The sequence below is a fragment of the Momordica charantia genome, assembly GCF_013281855.1.
Source record: "Momordica charantia cultivar OHB3-1 chromosome 7 unlocalized genomic scaffold, Mcharantia_2.0 BLBB01000007.1, whole genome shotgun sequence".
In the NCBI taxonomy this organism is placed as follows: Eukaryota; Viridiplantae; Streptophyta; class Magnoliopsida; order Cucurbitales; family Cucurbitaceae; genus Momordica; species Momordica charantia.
In genome coordinates this window covers 7223530-7246335 of record NW_028275165.1, presented here as the reverse complement: position 1 = coordinate 7246335, position 22806 = coordinate 7223530, and the positions used below count along the sequence as shown (strand labels likewise).

At 41.4% G+C, this 22806-nt stretch overlaps 1 protein-coding gene across 1 annotated transcript; it reads left to right on the top strand.

Annotated features, from left to right (window-relative positions):
* The first annotated feature begins 2107 nt into the window (after positions 1-2107).
* On the top strand, positions 2108-20917 carry CAT9 (cationic amino acid transporter 9). Its single transcript, XM_088126832.1, has 8 exons — positions 2108-2435; positions 2987-3396; positions 10730-10906; positions 11041-11265; positions 11355-11531; positions 11616-11840; positions 12625-12714; positions 20571-20917. Exons 1-8 carry the CDS (start codon positions 2165-2167, stop codon positions 20700-20702), a joined length of 1707 nt encoding a protein of 568 aa, XP_087982958.1. The 5' UTR covers positions 2108-2164; the 3' UTR covers positions 20703-20917.
* The last annotated feature ends 1889 nt before the right edge of the window (positions 20918-22806 follow it).

Below are 22806 nucleotides of genomic sequence, written 5' to 3'. Positions count from 1 at the left end.
TACATCATGTAAGTGCCTTAACTTCTAATGAGATCACTGGTACGATAACATCGTCATATCGCCAATGTTTGACTTATATTTGTTTTCTAGATACTTATACAAGAACTTGGTGATGCAAGGTGCATTTCATATGTATAAATTTCTTGATGTTAGATCAATCTCGACATCCAATCTTTCAAAAGAAGCACGATCGGAGACTTTGACAAAACAACTTGTGTCAATGGAGTTGGGTAAATTGCTTCTTATTCCCTACAATAATGAGTAAGTCCTTTTCATTTCTATAGCTATTGTGGTAGGTGTGTAATTTAACTGATTTTCTTATTTATTTGGAATGCATAGATCTCATTGGATATTGATCGTCGTTGATTACTTGAAGACTATGGTGTATTCGATAAACCCCTTGAGAAATTGTCTCGACAATGATATCATAGATGCCGTCAATTAGTATGTAGAAGACACCTAATGATTATGAGCTTAAGTCAAGTCGATTTATAATATTATTGTCAATCACTTCGCAGGGCTTTCAATAAATCCAACAAAGTAAGAGTACAATGGAAGTGTGTAAATGTACGATATTATGTTCACTCATTAAATGGTTCAAAGTAGTTGTTGTATTTATTATCAACTTACTATCTGCAAAATGCCTCATTGGATGCATAGTGCACAAGACAACAAGGATCGACGAAATGTGGGTATTATGTGATGTGATTCATGTTGGCCATAAGCAACCAAAAGAGCACTTCAATCCCGGGTGTAGTAAGTAATAATTTAGCCTGCATGAATGTCAAAACATATGTATATATGCGAAATGTTTCGAACTTAATTAATTATTGATTTTATGGTTACATATGAAACTTGAACCAAATGAATACACAATAATGTGTATAAGATATACATATGACTATAGGTTATACGAGACAAATGCTTTAGAATATTATTCTATTTTTGTAATAAATAATTAAGTGTTATTTATTTGATTAATATATAAATATATATATAATTAATTAATTATATATATTAATTATTATATATAAATTATAAATTGTTAATATTAATATTAAGACTCCTGTTTAATTGCAGGGGAGTGAGAGGGTGGTTATGACGTGGAGAATTGTCATCTTTGTTATATCTGCACAAGAGTTTTGCAAAAAACTGATGAACTTCCCCCCAGGATTGTCTCTCTTGGAAAAATGCTCTCAAAATCCCTTTAGGCTTCCAATTTGCTGCTCCCACAAGTAAAGATTCTCGTTCTTAGAGGATAGCGGGAAGACTAGTGGTGGTGTTCGTTGTTATTTAATAGGAGAAAAGTTATTCAAAGGTAAAGAAAAAACTTTCTCCTGTATTTTTCCTCTATTCCATTTGTGAGTTTTGTTCCTCAAAATTCAAGAACAAGATTGTCGTTTCTGCTGCGAGATTAACGTCCCTTCAGGATCAAACTATCACTTTTTTAAACTTGGGGACTAAATATAAACCTATTTTCAACTTTAGGGACTAAAAATATATTCTACGGTAAAGCTTACTAACATATTCCCTTCTTATTTCTTGTTAATTATAAATATACTTTTGTGCTAATTTCTTTAATTAAGACAATAATAAATTTTATTTTATTTTATTACTATATTATTGATATTAAATATCTCTTATAATAACAATTTATTTAATTTTTAATAAATAATTAACAATTAAAATAAAATTACATCAACTATTTTTTATTAGAACAACCATCCTTTAATATAAAATTTTATTATTATAATATTTAGTTACTATATATTATATTTTAAAAAATTTATTGATAGTAGTTAACATGACAAAGTATACTTAAAAAACTAAACATAAATTTATAATATTTTATAATAAAACACACCGACAAATAAATGAAAAAAATATTCATTTATTAAACTAGATTTACCGGATTTTAAAAAATTTATAGTAAACAATATTAATAACATTCCCATTCTAATTTTGAATATCCTTTTATTTATTTATTTTGATTTTGATTAGTTTATAAATCGGACCTTACGACATTCTCATTCCCATTGCGTAAGCAAGGAGAATTAATGATTCGCTATTTATTTATTTTGATTTTGATTAGTTTATTAATATTTGGCCAATGATTTGTTATCCGCTTCTGTTCTTAGCTTTCTTCGTATCCTCCTGAGCAGACATGGGAGGAGGCCGAAAGGGGGAAACCGTCTCTTCTTCTTCTTCGTCTTCTGCTGCTGCTTCTTCTTCATTTTTCTCCCACTTTTGGTCCTCCGCACTGAGAACCAAGCCATTGATTTCTCCCTCCGATGCCTTCTCCAACCGCACCAACTCTGGCGAAGGCCTCGTGCGCCGCCTCGGCGTCGTCGACCTCGTACTTCTCGGCGTCGGCGCTTCCATCGGAGCCGGCATCTTCGTCGTCACCGGTACTGTCGCTCGCGACGCTGGCCCTGGTCAGTTACTGTCTCACCTTTATTTAAGGTTATATGAAATCAATGATTCGTCTGGTGGGGTATGTGTTGATTTTGTATTCCACCTCTCGCCGGCTTCCACGATTTGTTCTTGTTTTCTGAGCGTCCAATCGGGAAATGAAATCTCGACTTCTCGGAGTCTCTGAATTGTTTTGTCGATTTCGTTGCTTTTGTTCGAGACTCGTCTAAATTAATTTGGCAACTTAACTTCTTTTAATCTTGTCCTTTCTTATTATGATTCATGAAATTGAAAGGGTGCAGCAGATGTGGTCATAATGTCTTGTATTTCGAAGCAACACGTCTGGAATATTTGATTTTGATACAATCTACTTATTCATGTGGCCTTCAGTGGCCATTTTTTGTTTTACAAGTTTTGGGTGTCAGTGTCATGATTTCTTGCTTTAGACTTTGCAACTAGAGTTTGTCATGAGTGCAAGTTAGTAGTTTTTTTTGTGCCTCTGTATAGGTTGTCTTGCTGGGAAATTGCTTTTATGTTGTTTGAGAGACTTTCATAAGCCTTTTATTTGATGCAGGAGTCACCGTTAGTTTCATACTGGCTGGAGTGTCATGTGTGTTAAATGCACTCTGCTATGCTGAGCTAGCTACCCGCTTTCCTCCTATTGTGGGTGGTGCATACTTGTATACATATACAGCTTTCAATGAACTCACTGCTTTTCTTGTTTTTGCACAATTGATGCTTGACTACCATATTGGGGCTGCCAGTATAGCACGGAGCTTAGCTGGTTATGTTGTTTCAATTCTAGAGATCTTTCCCTTTTTGAAAGATAATATTCCAAATTGGCTTGGAAACGGGCAAGAGTTCTTTGGAGGGGTAGTTTCTATTAATGTACTGGCTCCAGTTCTTCTAGCTCTATTGACCTTTATTCTTTGTTGGGGTGTTGGAGAGTCTTCTGCCATAAACTCCATCATGACAACGTTAAAGGTATTTTTCTATTCAACCTATTTATTTCTTGAAATACGATAGTACAAATTCTCATTCTTTCACAATGTATACAATACTTGTTATTGGAGAAAAGACAGGCAAAAATTAAGGAAAAACAAAACAAACTAACTACAATTTTAAACCTTGGTGATCCTTTTTTCTTTGCGGCCTTGCGGGTCTTGTTGGTGCTTAGCAAAGGACTTTGTTGTGTTTAGGTTTGTGGCAAAGAGAAATACTCGAGAGGTACCATTATTAGATCTGTGAGAGCTTTTTATAGTTTCATCAATGGCTTCAATCTTTTGATCTCCCTCTTGTAAATGCTAAATTTCCTCAGTCTAATACATGCGTTTGTGTTTTTTCTTGTAGTTTAAATAGGTTTTTTGTGTTCAAAAGGCTGAATGAACCATTTTGGAAATGTTAGAGATTAGTGTGTTTTGAACCACATATGATTGTTGGCCCATAAGTTTATGCGTTGGAGATGTTCCTTGGGACTTTGTTCCTTTAGTTTGGAAACGCTTGGCTTCGACGTCCTTTTTATAATCTTTATTATTGAGGGATTGGTGGCCTATATGAATGCAGATGGAAAGTGAAAGGGCTTCGACACCAGGCTTCAACATGTGGCTTGGGGACCTTGTCCCTTTTAAATTAAAAAAATATGCAGATTCAACATCCCATTTTGAATCTTGTTTGGGAGATTGGTGGAGTAGGAACATAGATGGAAAGTTGAAAGACTTGAGATTCATGGGGAACTTAAAAGGCTTGTAAACCCAAGCTAAAATATTGAAAAAAATGAGGATGTTTGGGTACCCAAAATTTACAAACAAGGGATTCTTTTTCTTTTTCTTTTTTTTTTTAAATATTTTTTTATTATTATTATTATAATTTTTTTTTTTAAAGACAAAAGAAAGGGGAAGCAAGCCCTAAGAACCAAAGGAGTTACATGAAACTTCTCCAATTGGTAAAAAATGAAACTATAAGAGTAATAGAGTAGAGATGATTTACACCAAGTGATAGCATGGGAAATGATATTATCATAGAGCCTATCAAAAGAGATCTCTTCATCGGTGAAGAGTCTATGATTTCTCTCATTCCAAGTGTTCGACAAAAAAGCCCTAATGATGTGCAGTCAAAGGAGATCCTTTTCCTTTTTGAAGGGGTGGCCGGTGAGAATGTAAGTAAGAAGGTCCTTGATGTAATAGGGTAAGACCACTTTCCTCCCGAAAGACAAAAGAGTCACATCCCAAAAATTGGAAACATAAGAGCAAGTGTGGAAGATGTGTGGTTGAGAATCCGCATTGTTTTTACAAAGAGCGCACCAATTCGGAGAGATGGCCATGTAAAGTAACCGGTGTTGCATTTTGTCACGAGTATTAACGGCCTTGTGTGCCAATTACCAAATGAAGAACTTGATCTTTTTTGGGTAAATGTCACCCCAAATGGACTGAGCGAGTGATGTGGGTAGAGAATTAAACCATGTGGGTAGAGAATTAAACCATCATGGGTGACTCATTGGTCCAAAGGGGCTAGGATTAATTAAGAGGGAATGAGTTTGTGAGGTATCTCCTCACTATTTCTATTACTTCAAGAACAAAGGAGCCCTCGGGCTTTACAAAACGCTAACCCACCTATTCGAGAGGGTGGGGAAACTCTCATTCGCTTGCTTAACAAGACAAACACAATGCACCCCAAAAGATAAAAACCTCCCTACAACATTCTCCCTACCTTATACCCTAACCGTACTCCCTAACAGCAGCTATTAACATTCTCTCTCCTGGCCGTTATGGCCTACACTCCCAACATTCCCGTTTTATCCTTCCTATGATATGTCTTGGTTGATATGTCTTGGTTATGAGGGGGCCTAACATCACCCCCCCCCCCCCCCCCCCCCCCCCCCACAACAATCACCTTGTCCCCAAGGTGGAAATCCGGGAATTGCTTGCGTAAGTCTCTGACGGATTCCCAAGTAGCTTCTTCCTCCGAGAGCCCTTTCCAGCCGATGAGGGCCTCTTGTTCGCCAGTGGCTGGGTTGGTCTGTAGTGCCAATGCTCCCTCAAGTTCCGTCAGCCATTCCCAATCATCCGTTAATTCCGATGGGATCAGGTGGGCTGTCGTGGTGTTGCCAATTGCTTTCTTCAGCTGCGAAACATGGAATACCGGGTGAATCCGCGCCCCATCGGGTAATTATAACCTGTACGCCACCTTGCCTATACGTTGTAGGATCACAAATGGACCGAAATACTTTGGCTTCAGCTTCTCATTCTTCCTTCTAGCGATGGTTTTCTGTCTGTAGGGTCACACCTTGAGGTATACCCGGTCACCAACAGTGAACTTGACTTCTCTTTGATGCTTATCCGCCTGTTTTTTCATACGGTCTTGAGCCATTCGTAGATGATCTTTGAGTTTGTCGAGGGCAGCATCCCTTTCGATTAGTTGCCGATCCAACGTAGCGTTGGTGGTCTGTTGACTGCCGTACAGTACCAGTGGTGGAGGTGGTCGCCCATAGACAGCCTGAAAAGGGGTGGTTCCTAATGAACTGTGGTACGTGGTATTGTACCAGTATTTTGACCAAGCCAACCACTGTCCCCAACTCTTCGGGTTCACACCACAGAAACAACGCAAGTAGGTTTCTAGGCATTTATTCACTATCTCGGTTTGCCCGTCGGTTTGTGGATGATAGGCTGTGCTGTGTTTCAGTGTGGTTCCTTGTAACCGGAATAATTCTGACCAGAAGTGACTGATAAATACCTTGTCCATGTCGGATATGATTGAACGAGGGAACCCATGAAGTCGTACGATCTCCTTCACACACCGCTGCCACTCCTTTCGCCGAATAGGGATGTGTCAAGGCAATGAAATGGGCATATTTGCTCAGCCTATCGACCAGCACCAATATAACATCCTTTCCCATTGACTTCGGCAGCCCTTCAATGAAATCCATGGTTACATCTTCCCAAATGCGGTTCGACAATGGTAACGGTTGGAGCAAACCAGCAGGGCCTAGCGATTCTGTTTTGCTTCGTTGGCATACCTCGCATTCTGTCACATAACGCTTAACATCCTCCTTCATACCCGACCAATACAACTCCCCTGTCAATCTTTTGTATGTACGTAAGAAACCCGAGTGTCCCCCTAGGACCGAATTGTGATACATGTGTAGAATCGCCGGTATGAGAGACGAACCTTTTGAGAGCACCACCCAATTCTTATAGTAGAGGGTACCTTGTTGGATCAGGAATCGCGGGACACTATCAGGATCTTCCTTCAGTTGATCCAGAATCTTGGCAAAGTGCGGATCGGCAGCAACTTCTTGGCGGATGGTCGTGATGTCCACCACTGCTGGTGCTGATAACACCGCCAATTGTGCAGGTGGTGGTCTCCTGGACAGCTGCCTTATTCTCCATTCCTTGTTTGTATTGTATCTCAAAGTCATAGCCCAATAGTTTCGAGATCCACTTCTGGTACTCAGGTTGGACTATGCGTTGCTCCAACAAGTATTTTAATGCTTGTTGATCAGTCCGCACTATGAATCGCTGCCCCAAAAGGTAAGGCCTCCATTGTTGAATTGCCAACACCACTGCCATCAGTTCTCTTCATAGATTGACTTAGCCTGATTCTGAAGTGATAAAGTATGACTAAATTAAGCAATTGGTCTCTGATTCTGGGTTAATACGACTCCCAATCCCGTTCCCGACGCATCGGTTTCTATGACAAAGGGCACACTAAAATCTGGAAGGGCCAACACTGGTAGGGTAACCATCGCTGCCTTTAATCTCTTGAAGGCTGCTGTTGCTTGATCATCCCATTGAAATCCGTCTTTCTTAAGCAACTGAGTTAGTGGTGCGGCGATGGTACCGTAGTTTTCCACGAATTTTCTGTAGTACCCCGTCAATCCTAAGAACCCCCTGAGTTCCTTCACATTGGCGGGTACGGGCCATTGTAGCATCACCGTTATTTTAGTTGGGTCCGCCTCTACTCCCTCCGCAGACACCCAATACCCCAGATACTCAATCCTTTCTACTGCGAACTGGCACTTCTTTAAGTTGGCATGTAACGAGTTCTCCCTCAAAGTGTTAAATACCATGGCCAAATGAACCAGGTGAGTTTCCATATTAGAATTGTAAATTAAGATATCATCAAAGAAAACCAGTACGCATCTGCGTAGATAAGGTCTAAACACATCATTCATCAATGCTTGAAATGTCGAGGGGGCGTTGGTTAGCCCGAATGGCATCACCAAAAATTCATAGTGCCCTTCATGAGTTCTGAAGGCTGTTTTATGCGTGTCTTCAGCCGCCATCCGGATCTGGTGGTAGCCCGAACGTAAATCAATCTTCGAGTAAATTTTCAATCCATGTAACTCATCCAGTAACTCCACCACTGGAATCAGGAACTTATCAGGGATGGTGGCATCGTTCAACGCTCTATAATCGACGCAAAAGCGCCAACTCCCGTCCTTTTTCACTAAGATTATAGGGCTGGAAAACAGGCTGACGCTGGGCTTAATAATTCCCGTCGTTAGCATCTCGTTTATCATTTCCTCAACTTCATCCTTTTGGGCATGTGGGTAGCGGTATGACCTTCTTGCAATGGGATACGATGGTCTGTCGTCCTAACTGGAGGTAACTCCTCAGGTTTCTAAAAGACATCCATGTACTCGTGCACGAGTTCCTCTATCTTGGGGGACATTTGATCTTGGTCCAGGTCCATCTCGTCTGGCTGAGCATTCAACACCCTCATCTCTACCAGGTAGCCTTGATCCTGAGGTTCCCACAACTTAGCTAGGCGTTTCATTGACACCTCCAGTCGTGCTAAGGTAGGATTGCCCTTAATAGTAATCTGCTTCTCGCCGCGTTGGAACATGAGGGTCAGTGCCGGCCAGTCCGCCTCCATTTTTCCCATCGTCTGGAGCCACTGCATTCCTAAACCACATCCAACGAGCCTAGGTCCAACGGTAGGAAATCATCTTTAACTGTGAGTTCTGGCAGTGAGAGAACAATGCCCTTGCACACTCCATGGCCCTTGACTGCTGTTTCGGATCCCATGATGATTCCATAACTTATCGTTTCTGTCTTAGGTAATTTCAGTTCATCTGCGAGGGGAAGAGATATAAAATTGTGGGTGGCTCCACAATCAATGAGGACAGTTACCTCTTTGTCTAGCAGTAACCCCTTGACCTTGATTGTCCCTAGGGTCGAGATACCCACAATGGTGTTTAATTGGCATTCTACCATTTTTCCATCTGTCTTTCCTTTCATTTCCGCTCCGTCTCCATAATTGAATCGTCTTCCATTTCTAGGAGCTCGTCGTCGTGTACCACAAATACTCGAAGTTCTCGCTTTCTGCACTTGTGACCGACGGTGTATTTTTCCTCGCAGCGAAAGCACAGTCCTCGCTCCCTCCGTTTCAGGTATTCGGCCTCCGTCAATTTCTTATACGGTGTTTCCTTCTTGGCGGTATGGGTCGTACTTGTTCCCTGCACAGATTAAGGTTTTTAGTCGTAAGGGTGACCGTGCATATGGGGACTACCTCATGGGATTTTTGGGCCAACTTGCTGACAACTGGGCCTGTGTGGGCTTTCTCTTAATCGTCTGGCCTTCTGCTTCCATCATCGCCGTGTTGATTTCATCTATCAGCTGGGCTTTGCGAATAATTTGATCCAAGCCTTTGGGTTCCATCGCTTGTATCTCAGCCCTAACGATTGAGTCCGGCCCATTCAAGAATGCACTCTCTAACACCTTGTCGGTTAGTTGAGGTAGCGCCGCCGCGAGAGCTTCAAATTGCTGCCGGTACTCTGCAAAACTCCCTTCCTGTTTCAGCGATAGGAGCTTCGCGCATTGTCTTCCCTCTTTCGCCGGATGGAAACGTTCTCGCAGTCGACCTTTAAGATCATTGCAATCCCGGTATTTCTCCCGATTGTCTGTGTATCTGTACCAGGCCAACACTATTCCATCGAAGCTGATGATGGCAACGATCATTTTCTCTTCATCGGTCAGTTTCTGTATCTTGAAATATCGTTCCGCTCTGAACATCCAGGCCTTTAGCTCTTCTCCCCCGAAAATAGGCATTTCCACTTTCTTGAAGCGGTTCCGATCATTTCCCTGAGCTTCGTTGTTGTTCGCCGGAACATCTTCCGCGGTTTCCTTCCCTTTCCGTATCGATGTCTCCCCTGTGAGCGAGGAGTTTGATTGCGACGGGGATCCTCCAATAATCTGGGCCATGAACGTTTTCAACGTTACATGGAGGCTCTCTGTCTGTTTCTGTTGTTCATCGAACCTTTGATGTAGCGATGTGATTTCCAACTTCACACATACAATCTCTTGCTCTACTGCCTCGCACCGTGTCTCCAACTCCTTGACCGTCATGCTTCCTCACAGTTTCCAGCACCGAAACTTGCTCTAATACCAATTTGTGAGGTATCTCCTCACTATTTCTATTACTTCAAGAACAAAGGAGCTCTCAGGCTTTACAAAACGCTAACCCACCTATTCGAGAGGGTGGGGAAACTCTCCTTCGCTTGCTTAACAAGACAAAACACAATGCACCCCAAAAGATAAAAACCTCCCTACAACATTCTCCTTACCTTATACCCTAACCGTACTCCCTAACAGCAGCTATTAACATTCTCTCTCCTGGCCGTTATGGCCTACACTCCCAACATTCCCCTTTTACCCTTCCAATGATATGTCTTGGTTATGAGGGGCCTAACAGAGTTCAGACCCCATGATGGCCACTTACCTTAGGAATTAGCAATTCCTATGTGTTTCCCGGCACCAAATGTTGTACGGTCAGGTGGTTGCCCCATAAAAGAAAATGTGGGTAGGGAATTCTCCTTGATGTTCATGTCTAGGAGCGACTTTGTTGAGAAAAGGCCCTTGCTGTCAATCTTCCATACCCAGAGATCGCTGTGGTGGACAGAGGCATGGAGGTGAGACAACACAGCTCATTCTTCAATCTCTTTGTCTTTGAGACGTCTGTGAAAGCCTAAGTTCCAATAGCCCTCTTTCGAGAGTTTCTATCTATGTTCTTTTTTATATCTTTAATGAAAAGTTAGTATCTTGTTAAAAAAAAAAAAAAAATCTTTCATAGACCTAATTTTCATCTTTCTGCTTGGCTGTGTGTGTGTCATTTTGTTCATTTTCATATCTTTAATGAAAAGTTAGTCTCTTGTTAAAAAAAAAAAAAATCTTTCATAGACCTAATTTTCATCTTTCTGCTTGGCTGTGTGTGTGTGTGCGTGCGTGTGTGCGCGTGTGCGTGTGTGCGCTAGAAAAAGGTTTTGATGAGAAAGAAAAATATATGTAATAATCACTGGAAGTTTGGAACATGTCTTCAGGTCATCATTGTCGTGTGTGTTATCTTTGCTGGTGCTTTTGAGGTTGATGTTTCAAATTGGTCTCCTTTCGCACCAAATGGCTTTAATGCAGTGTTAACTGGAGCTACGGTAGTATTCTTCGCATATGTGGGGTTTGATGCAGTTGCAAATTCAGCCGAAGAATCAAAAAGTCCGAGGGTATATGAAACTAATTTGCTTCCCTCTATGTTTGACTGGCACAATCGAATCAATTTGTTAAGTTCAAATAGCAGTATATCCTTTGGAAGTTCTAAAGCAGGTTAATTTTTCATTTTTGATATGGTTCCATTCAGAGGGATTTACCAATTGGCATAATCGGAAGTCTTCTCATTTGCATTGCTCTATACATTGGTGTCTGCTTAGTAATCACTGGAATGGTTCCTTATTATCTTCTTGGGGAAGATGCTCCATTGGCTGAGGCTTTTGCATCCAAAGGCTTGAAATTTGTCTCTTTTTTGATAAGCATAGGTGCTGTTGCGGGACTTACAACAACCCTTCTTGTTGGTCTTTATGTTCAGGTGATTTATTTCAGACTCAATAACAATTGATGTGTTCACTTCACATTTTGTATCTTATGTCAATTGATGGGATGTGCATCATGAATTAGTCTCGTCTATATCTTGGGCTTGGGAGAGATGGTTTGCTGCCTTCTATATTTTCTGAGGTGCACCCCAAACGGCACACTCCTATCATTTCACAAGTCTGGGTTGGAATTGTAGCTGGTGTGTTGGCTGGACTATTTAATATACGCTCGCTCTCTCATATTCTTTCGGTTGGCACTTTGGTATGTTAGCTAACCTTTGTCCCAAATTTGTTTTTAATTAACTTATTAAGCAGCTTGAGCTCTAATTGTTGCTGTTTGGTTCAGACCGGCTACTCAGTTGTCTCGGCTTGTGTTGTCACCCTGCGTTGGAAAGACAAAACAGCCAGTCAGGTGTCTGCTTCAACCTGGCGAGAAGGTGTCATCTGTCTTATAGCAGTTGCTTGCTGTGGTTTTGGTGCTGGATTCTTCTACCGGTCTGGTTTGCCATTGGTTTCTATTGTAGCTGCTGTTATTGCATCACTTGCAGCAATGGCTCTTCATTTTCGACACGTGAGTTTAGTTATCCTTTTAGTTCTAGCTTTGGTAATAGGCACAAAGAAGTTTTCTTTTACAGTTTACTTTCATATTTGCTCTCAATAGTATTCAGTTTTCTTGGAGGCTTTGAGAATTACGAAAATCGTTAGAGAGGTTTCTTTCATTAGAGAAGAACTGAAAATCATAAGATAGGAAAATAGGAAGATAGAAGGGGATCAGAAGACGATATTGGAATTTTAGTTTGAATATATTCTTTTGGTTAAAAAATAATTTGAAACTTCGATTAATTAAATCCTACTCTTACCAAGCAAGGTGAAAAATCCTGAATGTCCGATTGAATGATCCATTCTTTCAATTGATCAAAGTGTGAACTTTTTCTTCTATTTTCGATTTTTCTTCCTCCAAATCATTTATCATCTCTGGAACGCAAGGACACAGTTGTTAAGTAAGGTTGTTTCTTTTCTCATCAGGATTGAATAATTATAGTTCGCTTGATCGAGTTCTGCTCCAGTTGTGCAAATTTAATTTTAATTCGACCTTGTTATGCAAAAAGGTTATTTTTTTATTGTTTTTGATCATGTTCATGACTCAATTAGCTTCGTCGAGAATAAACTGAAGCTATGTGCATTCTTCTGTTTTTCTTTTTTTTTTTCCTTCTGCAGTTCTAGTTTGCTAGCTTTTAATCTAGTTAGTTGTACAGCTGCGAGTGATATAAAGTGCCATTTTATGAGAATTTTAAGAAATAAACTGGTTTTCATTTCTCTAGTTCTTAACTCATTTCCCCCATCATTTTACGCAGATATATGGAGATGTGGCAGGATTTCCTTGCCCTGGAGTTCCCATTGTGCCAGCGATTTGCATATTCTTCAACATGTTTCTATTTGCTCAGGTACGAACTGATTTATACCTTACATCCCGACCATGCTAATGATCACACATTGATGAAGAAAATGGTTTAAATTATTAACTTTCATTTTTCTTTTACTTTGGAACCTAACTTCCCTAAATTTTCAAGGATTAGTTTTTGCATTAAAAAATGATTTTAATAGATCTTTTGTTTCATTTTTATTTTACAAAAGATTATAATAGATCCTTAAACTTTTATAGTTGTGTCTATTTAGTTCATGTATTTTCAAAAGATTCTCGACTCGTTAACTTTTCATTTTGTGTCTAATAAGTTCTTGATATTAATGATAGGCCTCCAATTGTTCATAAATATGTTAGGAGAAAGGGTAAGAAGGGAAAATAGGGAAAGATAATATTTGTATTGTGGGCCCAAGTTAGTTATGGGTTTTGGGCAATGAGTTGGTTATATATATAGCTGCTGTAAGGAGAGGAGGGTATCTTTTGGCCCGTAGTTATTTCCTTGAGAGAGTTAGGAGGAGAGGTAAGGGAGCTCTCAAATCTCCCTAAATACTGTAATTTCCCTCTATACCTTAAATAAGAGGCAGTTCTTATCATTTTGATATCAGAGCGGTGGTTCTGGGAATGGTGATGAGAATGGAAAGTAGAGTGGAAGCTGTGGAACAACAGCTTTAGGGAGTGGTAACAGCGATCGAGGACAGTCGAGAATCATGGAAGAAGTAGATGGCTATGCTCCGGGAAGAGATGAGATCGTGGATGTCAGCGATGACCTCGAAAATGGACACCGACGGGAAACTGAAGGACGACAAAGGAAAAGGACTGGTAGCGTGTGTCGAAGGCGGAGAGAAAACTCCGACCAGTGTTGCAACATCGGGTGAGGGGTCTAACTTGCTCTCGAATGCGATTGCACCAGTGTTTGATCTCCGATTACAAAAACCCAATGGGAAGAGAAGCAGAGGCCGATCCAAACTTGGGAGGAATTCCGAGTACTTCTGTTGCAGCGGTTTCGACCCACCATGGATGGGACACTGAGCGATCGCCTCGTAGCTGTCCGACAAGAGATGACAGTGAGGGATTTCCGGCGAAGATTCGAGAAGGCTAGCGGAACGATTGATGGCGTGCCGGCGTTCCTTCTCGAGAGTCTGTTCCTCAACGGGTTGAAGGAAGGGTTGAGAAAAGAAGTACGTGTTATGAAACCAAAAGGGTTGAAGGAAATTATGCAGATGGCCCAATTGATTAAAGATAGAGATGGAGTCGGCCCAACTCTCACGGCCCACGAGGAGAAAATGGGCACTACGGTAGGGGTCGGACCGTGGCCTTTACTTCGACCCTTTCCAATCCTTCTCGAAACGGTGAGAGTAGACCTAAAGGGGGTGACACGTCTACAACAGGGGGCCAATTTCGTCGACTCTCTGATGCGGAACTGAAAGCGAAAAGGGAAAAAGGGATTTGCTACAGATGTGACGAGAAGTATTCCCTGGGGCACCGATGCAAGAAGGAGCTACAGGTCTTGGTGGTCCAAGAGGTGGAGGCGGCGGGCGATGAATTCCAGGATGCTGTCGATACAATTTGCGAAACAACCGACAAAGAAGGAATGGAATTTGCAATGCTATCGCGAAATTCGTTCGTTGGACTGGATTCCCCGAGGACGAAAACGCTGAAGGTGAAGGGAACGGTGGCGGGGAAAGAGGTCGTAGTCATAATTGACAGTGGTGCTTCCCACAATTTCATTGATGTAGAGTTCGTTCGAGGTCAACGCCTTCCAATCAGTGAGACAAGGGCTATGCGATTGTGCTGGGTACGGGAGAAGAAGTGACATGTTCAGGAGTCTGTAAGGCCATCGAGGTTATTTTTCCAAATATTTCTGTAATTCAAGAATTTCTTCCCAATTCCGTTGGGCGGTGCCGACGTAATCTTAGAGGTCCAGTGGCTCTCCACCTTAGGAGACGTCACCTTGAATTGGAGGAGTTTGGCGATGAAATTTGCATTGGGGACTCGACGGGTGATGCTGCACGGAGAGACAAGTCTTCAGCGGACCCAAGTGTCCTTTAAATCGATGCTGCGTACAATTAAGAAGGAGAGACAGGGGGTACTCATTGAACTCCACTCTATTCTTTCTAACCCCTTACATCATGGTGATTCTCGTACAGGGCAGCTTGCCATTGAATTACGGCAAGTTTTAGAGAGTTTTGCTAAGGTTTTTCAGCCTCTCGAGGGCCTACCCCCCTCTCGAACTCGTGATCATGCCATCAAGCTAGATCCGTCCACGGGACCAGTCAATGTTCGGCCTTACCGGTATCCACAGTTTCAAAAGGGGGAGATCGAAAAGCTCGTTCAGGAGATGTTGTTGGCCGGGATTATACAGCCCAGCTCGAGCGCCTTCTCTGGCCCGGTTCTATTGGTGAAGAAGAAGGATGGTAGTTGGCGTTTTTACGTGGATTATCGGGCCTTAAACTGAGTCACAATTCCGGATCAGTTCCCTATACCGGTGGTGGATGAGCTGCTAGATGAATTATTTGGCGCCACCTTATTTTTCAAGATTGATTTGAAGTCGGGGTACCATCAGATTCGGGTGCGCCCGAGTGATATCCATAAAACAGCATTCCGAACGCACGATGGACATTATGAATTCCTCGTGATGCCGTTTGGCTTGCGCAACGCTCCTTCGACTTTTCAGTCTTTGATAAATGACATTTTGCGCCATTTTCTCCGTAAGTTTGTTCTTTTGTTTTTTGATGACATCTTAATTTATAGTGCCACTCTACAGGACCATGCTCAACATCTTCGTTTAGTTCTACAAACTTTGGAAGAGCATCAGTTGGTGGCCAATGAAAAAAAATGCTTGTTCGGGATGCCACAAGTTGAGTATCTTGGCCACATCGTCTCCGCGGACGGCGTTGCCGCTGACCCCACCAAAATTACAGCTATGATCGACTGGCCCGAGCCCACCAATATTTGAGAACTTCGGGGCTTCCTTGGTCTCATCGGCTATTACCGGAAATTTGTTCAGAATTACGGCGCCGTCGCCTTTCCTTTGACTTAGTTGCTAAAAAAAGATAACTTCTGTTGGTCGACAGAAGCCTCTGTGGCTTTTCAGGAATTGAAGCAACGCATGTTGACAGTACCGGTCCTCGGCCTTCCTGATTTCTCGAAGCCATTTGTGGTTGAAACCGACGCATCCGGTGTCGGGTTGGGGCGGTTTTGATGCAACAACAACGACCAATTGAATATTACAGTCATGCCTTATCTACGAGTCACCGCCACAAGGCGATCTATGAGCGGGAATTAATGGCGGTTGTTCTGGCAGTACAGAAATGGTGTCCATATCTTCTGGGTCGTCGGTTTACGGTCCGCACAGACCAGAAGGCCCTGAAGTTCCTCTTGGATCAGCGTGTAATTCCCGGCGAGTATCAGCGTTGGATTACTAAATTGATGGGTTATGATTTTGCAATCGAATATAAGCCCGAGTTGGAGAATAAGGCTGCTGATGGGCTCTCCTGCCGATCCGATTTTGCTTCTTGTAGTGCCTTGTCCATGGTGGGGGGCCTTAATATATCCGTCCTTGCACAAGAGGCATTAGAAGATGATGAATTGTCTCAGATAGTCACTGCTCTTCAGAATGGGCACCCTACACCAGAAGGATATATGCTGCGGCATGGGATACTGTATCGTCAGGGGCGGCTGGTTCTTTCCCCCAAATCTCCATCCATTCCTTTATTGCTGTAGGAATTTCATTGTTCTCCGGTGGGCGGGCATATGGGTTTTCTTAAAACCTTGGAGCGCCTCCGACGTGAGATTTATTGGAAGGGAATGCGTATCCAGGTCCGTCGTTTTTGTAGTGATTGTACTGTTTGTCAACAGGCTAAGTACTTATCCTTGGCCCCCACGGGCTTGTTACAACCCTTGGCTATTCCCGAGCGCATTTGGGAGGATGTCTCCATGGACTTTGTGGAAGGGTTGCCACGGTCGGAAGGGTTCAACTGCATTCTAGTGGTTGTGGATCGCTTATCTAAATATGCTCACTTCATCACTCTCAAACATCCTTTTACGGCAGTACTTGTTGCTCAAACTTTTGTCAAGGAGGTTGTTTGCCTCCATGGAATTCCCCGAAGTATTGTCTCTGATCGGGACAAAGTTTTCACCAGCTTGTTTTGGGAGGAGTTGTTTCGCTGCTTAGGAACGTCCCTCTGCCATAGCACGGCTTATTACCCGCAGACGGATGGCCAAACCGAGGTTGTTAACCGTTGTCTCGAGGCCTACCTCCGCTGTTTCACTATGTACACCCCCTCCAAATGGGTAAAGTGGCTATCTTGGGTAGAATTTAGTTACAACACATCCTACCACTCTTCCACACGGTTATCCCCATTCGAAGCGGTGTATGGCCAACCTCCGCCACCCCTTCTATCCTATGAACCTGGTACATCCCGTCTCCCTTGTGGACCAACAACTCTTTGATCGGGATGCCATGCTGAAACAATTGAAGGTCCATTTATTGGCTGCCCAACAACGTATGCGTGATCGAGCGAATTCCAAATGCAGAGATGTAGAGTTCAGCATAGGTACGTGGGTGTACTTGAACCTGCGACCATACCGCCATAGCAGCTTGAGCTTTCACTCCAATGCCAAGCTTGCACCACGGTTCGTTGGCCCGTTTCGTATCTTGGAACGCGTAGGTCTGGTGGCATATAAGCTCGCGTTACCTGAGACTGCTACTATTCACCCGGTATTTCACGTATCTCAGCTTCACAAGGCGGTCGGCAACACTTTTACTGTTATTCCTCTTCCCCAGACCCTAGGGGCCGAAGGGTGGTTGACTGAGCAACCCGTGGAAGTACTTGGCGTTTGGGCACGAGGCGATCAACCAGATGCTTGTGACGTACTGATTCAATGGGAGGGAAGGACCTTGGAGGACGCTACTTGGGAACCCTATGACACCATTTGTGTCCAATTTTCGGAATTTCACCTTGAGGACAAGGTGTCTTCTTGGCGGGTGGGTAATGATAGGCCTCCAATTGTTCATAAATATGTTAGGAGAAAGGGTAAGAAGGGAAAATAGGGAAATGGAATATTTGTATTGTGGGCCCAAGTTAGTTATGGGTTTTGGGCAATGAGTTGGTTATATATACAACCCCTGTAAAGAGGGGAGGGTATCTTTTGGCTAGTAGTTATTTCCTTGAGAGGGTTGAGAGGGTTAGGAGGAGAGGTAGGGGAGCTCTCAAATCTCCCTAAATACTGTAATTTCCCTCTATACCATAAATAAGAGGCAGTTCTTATCAATTAAGTACACAAATTTAACATTCACATTATTTAATGTTTCAAACTATCTAAAATTATCCTGCCATGTAATCCTAAAATAATACAACTAGTATGACACACAAATTTTTTTTTTCTCCTTTCTGTAACAAGATACGAAATTAAAATTGTTGAAAGGAAGAGTACCATCTCCCAATAGGAGAGAAAAAATAAAATAAAGGAAAGGGGAAAACATGAACCCATGGGGGAAATACAACCCAATTAAAACCAGAAATATAATAGACATAAATTGGGAGAGAAACTTTAGAGAAATCCATCCTTGGAGCAACTTGAGCCGCCACCTTTGAAGAAATTGAAGATTGACAAAGTCAAAGACGACCAAACGAAGCAAAGCAAATTAGAAAAATTACTGAACCAAGAATCTCACGTTGATGAAGGATGAATTCCTTATTGGATACGTGTCGCCATCCCGAGGAACTCAACGGTGCACTTTTGAGCTATAAGCCAAATGGCTGAACAAGGTCTCGAGCGGTCGAAGCAATATTCCGAGTCTCACACAAAGATCAAATAACTGTGTGACACTAAGCATTAAGCGAATTTTGAACCGAGGATCTTGTAGCGTGGTTATGCGTGCAATTTCCGGACGGTTATCACCATATCCACTGCAAACAGTTAATGCATGATCTTAGGGGTACACCACAATCTCGGTAGAGGATATTGCAGGCGTTTAATAACCGGTCGTGAGCTTACTATACCAAGGGTAAACTCACTCACAGGTACACGTCGATCTCGACTATCTTTGAGATTAATCAACTCGGACTTCTACTGGCTTGAGCGCTAGAGTGCTTACTTTTCCTTTTGTAGGTCTTCTCTCCATTGGGATTCACAAGACGTTTGAGTGTCAATTTTGTGCTCAAACATTTGGTGTCGTCCGTGGGAAACGACTGACAAGTAATTTGATATATCTAATTTCAAGATGACTCAAGGTGATTCCCAACGTGAAGAGGGTAGTTCCGTGCGAACACCCGACATGCAATGTAATGCTTAAGAAGCTCGACGCACACGAGGACGCTCACCTTTGGGTGCTACAGGTGATCGTACAGGCTCATTGCAGTAAGCTCGCCTGAAGCAAGAGGTCATAGGAATAAGGATTGAACTAAATGAGTTCAGGATCGAGTTGGGGTCCGTGGCACACTTGGTAGAAATAGCGGTGCTAACATGAGAGATGCTATAGAATAACTCGGCGGTTCTTCTCGTGATGGGGGAAAGATTACCTAACCAGCAACCACGGGTCAACTGCCCAACGAACTCCTTCACAGAAACTGAAGATCCCCCACCGTGGCGTGACCACGCTCAATGAGTGGCTAGGGCAAACTCTATATGATAGAGTGGGAGTAGAATCACCCTTTCTTCCACGAACAACTGACACCCAATTACCTTCTGCCTCGTAACCGACAGCTGCAACGGTTCCTGATTCGGTAAAGGCGATTATTGACAAGCTCCAAGGTGACTTCGAGAACTTCAAGCAGAGCTGCAAGAAGGGCGATCTGGCCCTCGAGGACGAAGACGACAAGCGGTAAGATCCCCCATTCACTGCAAACGTCATGGAAGAAGTTCAAGAAGCCGGACATGAAGCCCTATGATGGGACAAAGGACCTGATCGAGCTCGATCTGGTCCTCATGGAATTGAGTAGAGAGAGGGACGGAATGAAGTGTAGATCCTTCTCTATGTCCGTCACCGAGAAGGGAGCATGTGCTCATGGTATCGATAGTTGACGCTGAACACGATCTTAATGTGAAGTCAGTTGAGAAAGTTGTTTATTAATCAGTTCTCTGCCCAAACGACATGAAGAGGCCAGAGACAAATCTCCTTACTTTGCAACAATGTAATGGGAAGTATTTGCCAGAATACTAGAGTAGATTTCTTGCGGAGAAGATTAAGGTGGAAGATTGTACTGATGAGATGGCACAATTTATATTCATCTAGTCATTCAGACGTGACTCGACGATGTCTTATATCGAGTTGCTTCAACGCGCGGAAGGTACATGCACGGTGAAGGATTTGATGAGGTCCAAGCAGCATTGACATGAACAAAATCCCTAACCTTCAAGAGGCTAGGAAGGCGCGATAAGAAGGCTTCTAAAAAGCGACCTAACATCCAGAATTTCAACGAATATTACAACCTGTGAAACTAGCTTGATTGGGTGGAGAAAATCAAGTGTGATCTGAAGAAGAGAAATTCGAACAAGTATGGTAGGTTCTATCGGGATCATGGTCATGACACTCCGGATTATTATGACTTGAAGGATAAGGGCAATAAGCGAAAGAACGACAAAGATGACCGAGACCGCTCATCAGGCTCAAAAAGAAGAGAATGACCGCTGGTGATTAAAACCATCTTCAGTAGGCCTAGTGGAGGGCTGTCGGGAACAAGCAAAAGGCTCTCGTATGGGAAGCCAAGCATGAGGTTAACACCTCTTAGAGACACAACAGTTTAGGAAAATATTAAATTTTTAGAAAAAAATGTTTAGATACAGGATTAAAAAAAAGCAAAATATATATTTTAAAATTTTAAAATCATGCCTAAGCTAATGAGTTTGTGTGTTGACTAACATCTTCTGTTGCAGTTGCATCAAGAAGCATGGGTTAGATTTGTGATCCTGAGCATTGCTACCGTCATGTTATATGCATTTTATGGTCAGTATCATGCTAATCCGATTTCGGAAGGTTCGGGCATCTATTTTCGGGTTCCGGGATAGGAATCTAGATGCAGTATAGTAAATGGTATAGTCACATGTCTTATATCACATCGATTATTTTCGAAACCTTGTAGTATAGTGTAATACTTGAAGTAGTGTAATTGATAAGCCCTCTAAGAGGCTGTCATATAATAGATTTTGTATGATAATTAAATATGATTAGTATTAATATATGACAAATATAAATACACAAATGGAATTAAAATTGAACTGCAGTTTATTAGCCTCCTAAATAAGCATCAACTGAGATTTCATATCTTTTAATTTTATTAGGGAAACAAAAATGAGTGCAAAGCTGAGATTTCATATCTTTTAATTTTATTAGGGGAACAAAAATGAGTGCAAAAATATTGAAGTTATGTTTCTCAAATCTTTTAAAAATTAGAATCAATAATTAGCATGTACTCCCTTTTTGAGATTCGATGAGAAATTGGGATTTTTGACTATTTTAGGTTGGATTTTTGACCCACCCCTTTTTAATAACCTGTATATATATATATTTTTTATAAGATTTTAATAACTTGTATTTATGACCCTTCACATGTTTTTTTTTTTCATTTTTTTTAATATTTTTCAACTTTTACACTTGTGTAAAGACTAAAACCGAAATTGCATGAATTCCGACTCATAATAGCACAATCTGGAATTAGGATTATGCAAACTTGAACCAGGATCACATAATCCCGGACCGAGATAGTATAAAAATGCTATCTTGGTTTGAGATTGTGCTATCCCAGTCCAAGATTAGTGCTATCCCGGATTATGTAATCTCGATCAAGGATTGTGCAATTTTGGGCATTTATGCAATATGTAATTGTGGCCTCATTTTAAATCAAATCTCGGAGATTTATGCAATCTTGGTCCAAGCATGCAATCTTGACTTTTTTATTAAATTAAATCTGGACATTAATGCAATCTTGGACGAAGATGATGCAAATTCGATTTTGTAAATATGTAATAATTTTGACCATTTTTTTTAGATTTTTTCCATATTAGATTCGTAATTGATTCTTCAAATTAAAAAGATTTTTTTAGGTTATTCTTCAAATTAAAATGTTGACATTTTTTCCTTCAAATTAAAAGGAGAGTGAGGTTGAGGTTTAAGGTTATCAATATTTATATTCATGAGGTTTCATCTCAAAACCAATTGAAGAATAGCCCATTTCTATTATAAACCTAGGTAAGGTGTGAGATTGGCGGAGGGAACTAAAGATTGTGAAGAATTTCATTTTTTTTAAACGAGATATTTTGGTAATTTTACAAAGACAAAAAATGAAAGAAGAAAAAAATTAGAATAAGAGGGGTCATAAATAAGTTTTTTTTTAGAGGGATAAAAAATTTGAATGACTACTATACCAACTACATCTCAGGCCTCATCCTCAACAATACTTTCGGTCACCATGCACATGGAAGTAAAGAATCATTATCCTAAACCATCTCCTCCGGATATGGGGTGGGACGATCTCCGTCATGATCAACGAACTTATGACGGATCTTCTATAATCACTTGGAATATCGATGGATATTCTGAAGCTCAAATGATGAACACTTTCAAGAAATGATGATGGCAGCCACTGCTTTCAGCACCAAGAAGCCGGTTTTACAGACGGCCCACATCCTTATCTCTTTAGTTGTATCAAATCATGTTGAGACAAATGTCAAGACAATAGTAAGAAGCCAATAATTGTACCAAGTTGCAATTATCGGTTCTCTTCTATAAAGAGCACTTGGGCTCGACCCTTAATGGCATCAGAGCCTACACGACTCTTTCTCTCTTTTCTTTTCTCTCTCATGGAGTAAACTCCTCTCTGAATCAGGGGGTGGAAGGGATGATAGATCTAATATCGCTCTAAGGTTATATTCTTTCCTTTTGATTCTTAACCTATCTTTTAAATAAATCCAATTCGGGTATCTCTCTTGTTCAATCTTTTAATATTTTCTAGCTATCTATTCTCTGAAGTCATGATAAAGGCGTGGTTAACCTTCATGATTGAGAATTTCTAGTTAGGAGATATAAAAATGTTTGAATATAGATCGATTGATCAAAGAATTCGATTTAATTAACGGATAGATTATTATCAAAATAAAAGAATATGAACTTAGT

Coding starts and splice junctions, on each gene's coding strand:
- CAT9 (XM_088126832.1), top strand. CDS start 2,165: ATGGGAGGAGGCCGAAAGGGGGAAACCGTCTCTTCTTCTTCTTCGTCT. Junction 10,907..11,040: donor AAGAATCAAAAAGTCCGAGG/GTATATGAAACT, acceptor GGTTCCATTCAG/AGGGATTTACCAATTGGCAT. Junction 11,532..11,615: donor TTCTTTCGGTTGGCACTTTG/GTATGTTAGCTA, acceptor TGTTTGGTTCAG/ACCGGCTACTCAGTTGTCTC.